A 9750-nucleotide genomic window follows, 5' to 3' on the forward strand; every position below is an offset into this window, starting at 1 on the left:
TGGAAGATCCTCGTAGGAGAACTGCTTCGCGATATCCTTGCCGCTTGACCAGGGCGCCGGCTTGCCCTCATTCTCGATCAAGTCGATGCTCCTTTCGTGCCTCGACTTCACGTTCGCGTGTCGCTCCGTTCTCTAAGCGTTCGAATTCTCGTGTCGCGTTCGAGCGCTGGACGCCGGAGTGGACTTAGGAAGCACCGCGTTTCTATCGTGAGGTTCCCGTTTCCTCGCGTTCGTCGATGATCCATATCGGATCGCTTGGCGCTCGCTGCCGACGGCCGTGCGTCCAGACGGCACGCACTCCGATATTTCATACGCATCTTGTTGTAAGTGTGACACGTCTCAAAAGTGTAAACCCGACGATCTCGCTCGCGTTCGCGTGCTCGAGTCTAAGGCTTCGCGCAACAAGATCTCCGACGGGCGCGGCAAGATTTCCGTCGCGTGAGTATCAGCAAGATACTCTTCAAGATTTCCGTCACGCTCCAATCGGCCTCACGTTCGAGACTCGCTCAAGATTTCCGTCCTCCACTTTGTCGCGAGATCAGGTAAGTGCAGTGAGTTCTGTGTGCAGTAAAATCTGTGCTACACTGTCAATTTTCTTGTGAAGCCTCTTTTCTCACCACCACTGATCCCACGCACGACGCCGGTGCCTCTCGCGAGGCAGTCCCGGTACTTTCGTGTCGGCTCTCGGCCAACCGAGGTCGAGCCCGATACACATAGTACCAGGTTCCAGTACGGGTTTAATATTAGTGTGATACTGGGATGATAGAAATGGGTCAGTATCGGAAAACAATACTGTCACAGTACCGAAAATCAATACTGTATAAAAACCAGTATAAAAAAAAGTATTGATTCCTAGCATTGAGGAAATACCTATTCTCAGTACTGGGCTAGTATCAATTCCTAGTAATTTTTGTTAATTGTTAACATTACAGCTATGTAGTAAGAAAAATCAGACTATGGCCGGGTTGCTCACGTTTGTACCTATACATGTCTATTTTTAATAGTCATATGAGGAAAAAAATTTTCGGGGCGATGGCTAGAATCGAACTCGAATCTTCCGTTTGTCAGGCAACCGTTCTTACCACTGAGTTATCGATATCGATCCAGTATCGGGGCATTTCTCCGTACTGGCAAAACGATTGCTACTTGGGTATCCAATCGGAAGCAAATATTTTTTAAACGTTTTTAAAATGTTTTTTTCATTTATTACTCATTTTCTCAACTCATTATAAAAAAAAATTTATATAACATTTTTAAAACGTTTATTTTATATTCATTATTCGTTTTATATAATGAATTTAATAAATATTTTTTAAACATTTTTTAAACATTTTTAAAATATTTATTTTACATTAATTATTCGTTGAAAATAATAATTTCAGTTAACATTTTTTAAACGTTTTTGTAACGTTTTTAAAACGTTTATTTAAAACGTTTATTTTATATATTTATTACTCGTTTTATATAATGATTTTAATAAATATTTTTTAAATATTTTTTTTAATATTTTTTAATATTTTTAAAATATTTATTTTATATTTATTGTTCATTTTTGACATAATGATTTTTATAAATATTTTTCAAACATTGTTTAAACATTTTTAAAATATTTTAAAATATTTATTTTATATTTATTGTTCATTTTTGACATAATGATTTTTATAAATATTTTTCAAACATTGTTTAAACATTTTTAAAATATTTTAAAATATTTATTTTATATTTATTGTTCATTTTTGACATAATGATTTTTATAAATATTTTTCAAACATTGTTTAAACATTTTTAAAATATTTTAAAATATTTATTTTATATTTATTGTTCATTTTTGACATAATGATTTTTATAAATATTTTTCAAACATTGTTTAAACATTTTTAAAATATTTTAAAATATTTATTTTACATTAATTATTATTTGTTATTATATAATAATAATAAAATAAATTATTATTAAATTTTATTATATTAATATATATGTATTATACATATTATATTACAATATACCATAATCATATCTATTTTTCTTATCATTTATATATAAAATTTCTTATCATTTATATGTAAAATTAAAATATGTTTAAGCAATTTTGCGCAAACCCTGAATATTATTTTATTTCATAAAATTCTCTGTTATATAAAGTCTGACGCAAGCTGTATCGATAACAAAAAATATATAAAAAACATTAAACTGGAAGGAATGGTCGAAGTCATTTTACAAATAATTAAGTAAACTTTAGAGATATTAAATAAAATAGATAGGCGAATCAACGCGTGTATTTGCTAAGTACGTTATAATATACTGTGGACACTATAAGTAGACATTTTATAAGCATAAATTGTAAGAACATTGTTAGAGTCATTAGAATTACCGCGTGCTACTCGATCGTCAGGTTAAGCAACGCAGTCAGGATGAATGGGTGACCCGGCATATCGCTTCGAATTCGAAATTATCGAGGGAGGATTTGCGAAAGTTTTTAGAGTGTGTTTGACAATCTTCGGTTTCAAGCAGTTATAAGACAAGAGAAAATCAGGAATTAGTTTTTTTTTATAAAACAATAAGAATAAATAAGCCCTATTTTCTTTCATTACAAAAACGTTTATATTAATGTTTGAACTAATGTTTTTTTAACGTTATAAAAACATTTTTTTAACATTTGAAGAAAATGATTTTTAAATGTTTTTACAAACGTTTATAAAAACGTTAAAATAATGGGATAAGTCCTATTTTTTCATTACAAAATGTTTATTTTAATGTTTGAAATGTTTTTTTAACGTTATAAAAATATTTTTTTAATATTTGAAGAAAATTATTTTTAAACGTTTTTATATCGTTAAAAAAATTATTTTTAACATTAAAATAAACATTTTTTAATAAAAAAACAGGACTTATCCCATTATTTTTAACGTTTTTAAAAACGTTTCAAAAAATATTTTCCAAATGATTTTAAAACATTTCATAAACATTTTTTTAATATTTTTTTCCTGATTGAGTAGTTAAAAGTTAAATTGCGTCAAATGAATTATATAAATGGGGATAGTAAAAACGTCAAAGCGCGCGTGAGATCAATTGTTATTATAATGTATGCACAATCATATTTCTATGCAAATGTGTAACTGCATGAAAGTATATAACTCCTGTTTCAATCGTATTGCTTGATAGTTATTGCAAGTATACTACGTAGCATCGGAAGTGAATAATCTCGTGCTGCTTGCTTCGCGGGAATATCGATATATTTGATTGTCTTGAAATTCAAAATCGATTTTTTGTGAATTCTACGTGTAAAATATTTTTATATTTTCCTCCTGTATGCAGAGTATCCAACGAAAACCATACAAAACTACGTATGAAGGTAAAGCACGCTGACTAAAGAGACTCCTGGCATTTTACAAACAACTAGGTGAAATTTCGAGATATTGATTGATGAAAAAAGATTAACGAATTAGAGTACGCGATGTTGTTGAACGAGTTCTGTTAGCGCAAAATCTCATTAAAATGGTTTGAAATGCGATTGTTTCTTAGTGACACGGGCAGGACGCGCTCACCATATGTCGAAAAACAATTATTACTGCGCTGCTCGCATCCATTTTCAATAAGATCATTTTCAATAAGAAGTATAAGATCTTGCGTTTATATAGTCCATTCCATCACATCGCGCGCTTAAATTCGTCAATTTTTTCATTAATATCTAGAAATTGTATGTGGTTATTTGCAAAATGCTAGAACATCTCATGTGCTCAGATTGACATATCCTATTTCCATACGTGGTTTTATATGTTTTGCAGATATTGTATATAGTGTTTATATGCCGCACTTTCTTCTCCTAATCTGTTATACAGTCATCATCAGTGTTAATTGTTCAACATTTTTCAGATTCTACGTCGAAAATTTCTTGAAAACGGTAAGCGTTTAAGATATAAAAACATTTATTTATTCCACATAATAATTCTGTATGTACGTATTAGTATAATGATTAATATGATTGACATAATAATTAATACAATATAAAAAGACTTTGATCTCGGTGCACTGAAGTGCACTGAAAACTATGTTTTATGCTTATAACTGCGTAGTTGAGTAATTATTTGGGAAAACCTTTCACATGTGTGTTGACATTTCTTATTCACTTTTTCTATTAGAATAAAGAAGTAATGTTACCGCAGAAAATTTAAGTGCGACAGCCTACAGTTTTGCTCGTAATTTGCCCATTACAGATATTATTTGTTGAGCGCATAGAGACGAATTATATCGCACTGATTACACCACCATTGAACAGTTTACAAGCATTAAAATGCTTACGAGTGTAGCATTGATAATTTTAATATGTATTGGTATAATCTACCTAATCTCGAATTATCGTAAGAGGTTGCGATTCGTTCAAGCGGGAAATGCATTACCAGGTCCAAAAACGCTACCAATTATTGGGAATGCCTACTACTGTCTCCAGAAAAATGTGGACGGTAATATTATTTATATATTTTTCAATATTATAAGTAAATAATATATATATATATATATATATATATATATATATATATTGCAAAAATAATAGTAAATATTAATAAAATTATAAATGGTATCACACAAGTTGCCATCTAAATTATTCACTATAATAAATTCGAAACTTGCCACTGAAATACGTCGAAAACGTTATTATTTCTAAATAATTATTTAAAAAGTCATCATCAAATACATACAATCGCTTAACAATAACATGTTTCTGAAAAAATTTCAGAGTTCTTGAACCTTGTACAGTTGTTTTCGAATACTTATCCATCTCCATTTCGAGTATGGATGGGCAACAAATTATTGATTAGTATAAGCGAACCAGACCAAATAAAAGTAAGAGTGCAAAGTTTTTATTAATTTGTTTGTTAATTTATTTATATATCGATAAAAAACAGCATTTGGATCAAATCGGCTGTTTAAACACACTTTCAAAGGATTACGAATAATAATAAATAATTATAGTTAAATAAAAACATTACGCGGTACTGTAACAATAAGCGTTGGTATAGTTACTAATTTAATCGCCACTATTAAATTAATTGATAACTTGTTGCAATAACGATATAATTTATTTAAATGTTTTCATGAATGAATTTTGTTCGTTCAAGTAGAAAATGAGTTTTGTTAATTCAATCATTTCTTTTTCTCAGTATACCAATGAATTACAAACAATCATCCCAGCAAACACAGATTTATAACAGTTACATTGTCGTAATGAAATGGAATGCAACATACAATGTTACATGTATGTAGTAGGTTGTATAGACGTTCATTGTAATTTCCTACTCACACGTGTTACAGTTATATAATGTGAATATAACATGAACGTAACATGTGAACAAAAAGTTATATAAGAGTTATATCTTATTCGTTAGTGAATTAACACATATATTTTTTTGTTGAATTCCAACGATTTATTCATTAGTGCAAATAAGTGATTCAAATAAGTGATTTAAATAAACGATAATGTATGATTATTTTTTCTAAATAATAAAAAAACTGGCATTTCATATTTCGTGTCATTTCACTTATTCGTAAAACTCGCGTTTTCGATTATGTGTTGGTGTAACTTAACCAGTAAATAACATAACAGTTTTATAACATACCCTGACAACACCGGACGTGGCGAGCAGGTCGCTATGACATAATAACGTCGTAACGACGTGCTTGGAACGTTCTTGGCACGTCTGTGCAGACAGGGATATCGCAGTTACAAAGGAAATGAAGTAACTTGCTCGCCACGTCCGATGCTGTCAGGGTATGTTATAAAGCTGTTATGTTATTATGTTATTTACTTGTTAAGTTACATCAATACAGGATCGAAACCACGCGAGTTTCACGAATAAGTGAAATGACACGAAATATAAAATGCCAGTTTTTTTTATTATTTAGATAAAATAATCATACATTATCACTTATTTGAACCATACTAATGAATAAATCGTTGGAATTCAACAAAAAAATGTGTTAATTAATTTCAATATTGATAACGTATAACAGCAGTTATAGTTATGTTACTCCTGTGTTATATCACAGTTATGTTCTGTGTTTGCTGAGATAAGTTAGTGTTGTTGTCCTAGCGACAAATTATTTTTTATAGCAAATTATTATTACTTTTGACAACAAATCTTCAACATTTTTTAATGATATGTTAATTAATGATGAGCATCATAGATATAATAACGGAACGAGCATATTATTCAATCGGTTTTATATATTGCAGATTGTTCTTCAAAACTCTAGCTGTTTGAATAAAAGCATAATATACGAATTTCTCAGAACGTGGCTAAGAATGGGGATCCTTACTGCTCCTGGTGAGATAATAAAACAAAGGATGAGTGTCAATAAGGCTGTTCTTTGGCCCAGAATCACTTCAAACTGTGCTATTTTATTCCTCTAGATGGAACTCACAACCCATTAGAACCGTTTGCTGTTCAAGGTAGGTGCTGAGAATGAGGCACTCTTGGATCTCAGATTTACATAGGATATCACGCATAGTTGCAATTTCTACCTCATTTCACTCTGTCATCAATGAGCCCTTATCATTATACTTTCTTAAAAACTACTTGTATATATATAGTGCATTAAATATATCAAAACGGTTATTTTACCCCTTTGCCATCATATTAAAATCGAGCTCCGCATTAATCAGTATATTTTATTTTCACCAAGTATGCAAGCAATAATATTGCTTATAAGAAATTGGATGATGAAATTGTGGTTTAAAGTTGATTTAGAGAATTCAAGATATTTAGAAGATATGATGAATACTGCGGAGAGAGAAAGAGAGAAAGAGAGAGAGAGAGAGAGAGAGAGAGAGAGAGAGAGAGAGAGAGGGGGGGAAAGAGAGAGAGGGAGAGAGGAGAGAGGAGAGAGAGGGAGGGAGGGAGAGGGAGGGAGAGAGAGAGGGGGAGAGAGAGAGAGACGAACGATGTTTCTCTCTGAGATGAAAGGATGAAAAGTTGGTACATCACAGTGATATATGAAAAGTTGCCACCATCAATTATATGTCATTATCAGCTATGATAGCTATGATAGCACGTACCAACTTTTCATCCACAGGCAAGAGAGAAACATCGTTCGTCTCCAACTACAATCGCGTCACACCTTATCAAAGTTGTATAATCTGTGGATAAAATATAGCGAAGGCATCAATCCAATTACACCATGATATTGCCAGTGCAAAGTAGGCGCTAGAACTGTCGGTTGTTGTGCGCATGTAGTATCAGTCCTATGGTATCTGGGATACATGAGACATTTTGAACAATCAAAGCAAAGATTATGTCAGCAGTACGCACAGTATGTTGAAAATGCTGAAAACATTTTCCACATAGTATAAAATGTAACAGTGACATCACAAATAAAGTTACTCTGTGACAATAAATTATGTCGCAATGAAGTCACAGCGAAGTCATGGTGACGTGCGAATGTCCGATTTATCACATGTATGATATTACTATGACATCATTATGATATAAAGAAAAATATCACAGTGATGTATTTGTAATGACGTATGACACTGGTTAAAAAAAATATATTTTGCATAAACCATTGCAACTAATCAGTTTATGTTTAAATATAATTTAGCTGTTTTATTTGATTTCTCATTATTTTCGCACTTGAAAATTTATTCAATACTGGTTGGACGCGAACTCAAGACCTCACACACCTCCAGGTTCCTAAGCCTACCACCTTGGCTACTGCGCTATTTCCTCAACTGATACTAAGTGTATTTTATTATCCCCATATGCAGTCGAAGCACTAATTATAATTATCTGATAATATTATTTACAACCACAAAAATAAACTATTTATATTTCTAATATTTCATACAATAAAAGAGAAGTTAAAAATACATGCATAAAATATTTATGTAAAATATGTTTACCTAGGTGTTAACATTACAAATATTACAATTTAGAAAACATTTAAAAAAACATTTTTAAAACGTTAAAAATAATGAGATAAGTTCTCTTTTTTTCATTAAAAAGACGTCTTTTAACGTTTTTTAACGTTTGGAAGAATGTTTTTTATTTTTAGTATTCAATAAACGTTTATTTTAATATTTAGTAAGTTTTTTTAATTTTAAATGTTAACATTTAGAAAAACGTTTTTTAAATGATAAAATACATGTTTATTAAATATTAAAGAACAAAGTATTCTTCCAAACGTTAAAAAACGTTATTTGAATGAAAAAAGAAAACTTATCCCATTATTTTTGACGTTTTAAAAATGTCTTCAAATGTTTTTTAAATTGTTTTTTTAAATATTGTTTGCTTATTGGGTAACAGAAATAATTAGTAAATAAATAAAAAATATTATATTATATTTGTAATATTTTTTAAATATTGCTATAATATTGCTAAAGTAATATTTCAAATTAATGTCACTGCAATGTCTCTGCAACACTGTATTGCAATATAATAACGTTGCAATATGCAATATTGCAACGTTATTATTATATGAAAATATATCTATAAGAATAACAAACTTATATTTTTATTCGAAAAAGAAATCCATATCTATAATATGGTAAATTAAACATTATCATAACGTCATTTTTCCAAGTCATTTTGACGACTTAAAACATGACGTTAAATACACGTCCTTATAGGACAAATGACATTACTGACCAATAATGACGACATATTGACGCAAAAATAATGACAGTTTGCTGTCTGGGTGATCTATACTAATATGTACGAAAAGTTACTGTTGTGTAATATTATTAATAAAAATATTAACTTGATTACTATAGTAGCCGTATATTCCATATAAATAAATCCATATAAGTGTTAACTATAAATTAAGTGATTTAAATGAAACGTTGTTTTATATTTTAATTATTCCAGCAAAATTTCCCTAACATCCCAGACAACATGTCTAAAATAAAACATAAGACGTAAGACGTCTTAAAGATCACCTTTAAGATGTCTTTCAGACGATTTATTTATAAATGTTTTTAAGGCGTCTTAAAGATTATCTTTAAGACGTCTTATGTTCCGATTTTAGATATTATGTTGTCTGGGATCATTGTTATATATATGTAACCATTTTGTGATATATATGATTGTGACATATCATTTCATATTATAATGATGTCACTGCAACATTGCGTCTGTGATGAAAATAGCACGTCATTGCGATATTACTATGACATAACTTGAACATCACAAAGAATAACAATGACATTACTGTGACCTTCTAATAACATCACAATGACATCACAATTTTTCTGACATTGTGACTCTATTGGGAGTCTATTGCGATATCACTGTGACATTTTGTGCTATGTGGGTTCAGATTAGACCGAATCAAGGGAAGACGAAGCTCTATCTGATTAGATCAGATAGAACTGGCAAATTTAATAACTTGCCGGCTTTTTAAGTTTTCCAAGCGCACAGGAGGTATGAAATAGCTTCTCCCTCTCTCTGTCTCTCCCTCTCCCTCTCTCTCTCTCTCTCTCTCTCTCTCTCTCTCTCTCTCTCTGGAGTATTTATCATATCTTCTAAATATATCCTAAATTCTCTAAATCAACTTTAAACCACAATTTCATCGTCCAATTTCTTATAAGCAACATTATTGCTTGCATACTTGGTGAAAATAAAATATATTGATTAATACGGAGCTCGATTTCAATGTGATGGCAGAAGGATAAAATAACCGCTTTGACATATTTAATGCACTATATGTACGAGTAGTTTTTGAGAAACTATGGTGATGGGGGCTCATTGATAACAG

The 9750-nt window shown here is 30.6% G+C and overlaps 1 protein-coding gene across 5 annotated transcripts in view; it reads left to right on the forward strand.

Annotated features, from left to right (window-relative positions):
- Positions 1 to 7: 7 nt before the first annotated feature.
- LOC116852220 (cytochrome P450 4C1-like) overlaps positions 8 to 9750 on the forward strand; it is a 14769-nt gene continuing 5026 nt past the window's right edge. Inside the window, exons 1-5 of one of the 5 annotated variants that reach the window (XM_032832340.1) lie at positions 8 to 542; positions 3874 to 3901; positions 4215 to 4460; positions 4736 to 4842; positions 6233 to 6323. In XM_032832340.1, the coding sequence (XP_032688231.1) occupies positions 4292 to 4460; positions 4736 to 4842; positions 6233 to 6323 (367 nt within the window). In that variant the 5' untranslated portion in view covers positions 8 to 542; positions 3874 to 3901; positions 4215 to 4291. Of the gene's footprint in view, positions 543 to 2879; positions 4461 to 4735; positions 4843 to 6232; positions 6324 to 9750 lie in introns of those variants that run through there. The other 4 variants (XM_032832342.1, XM_032832343.1, XM_032832341.1 and 1 more) reach the window with 4 other exon arrangements.

This window comes from Odontomachus brunneus, unplaced genomic scaffold (assembly GCF_010583005.1).
Source record: "Odontomachus brunneus isolate Ranch 3 - 2012 unplaced genomic scaffold, Obru_v1 Obru_scaffold_207, whole genome shotgun sequence".
Taxonomy (NCBI): Eukaryota; Metazoa; Arthropoda; class Insecta; order Hymenoptera; family Formicidae; genus Odontomachus; species Odontomachus brunneus.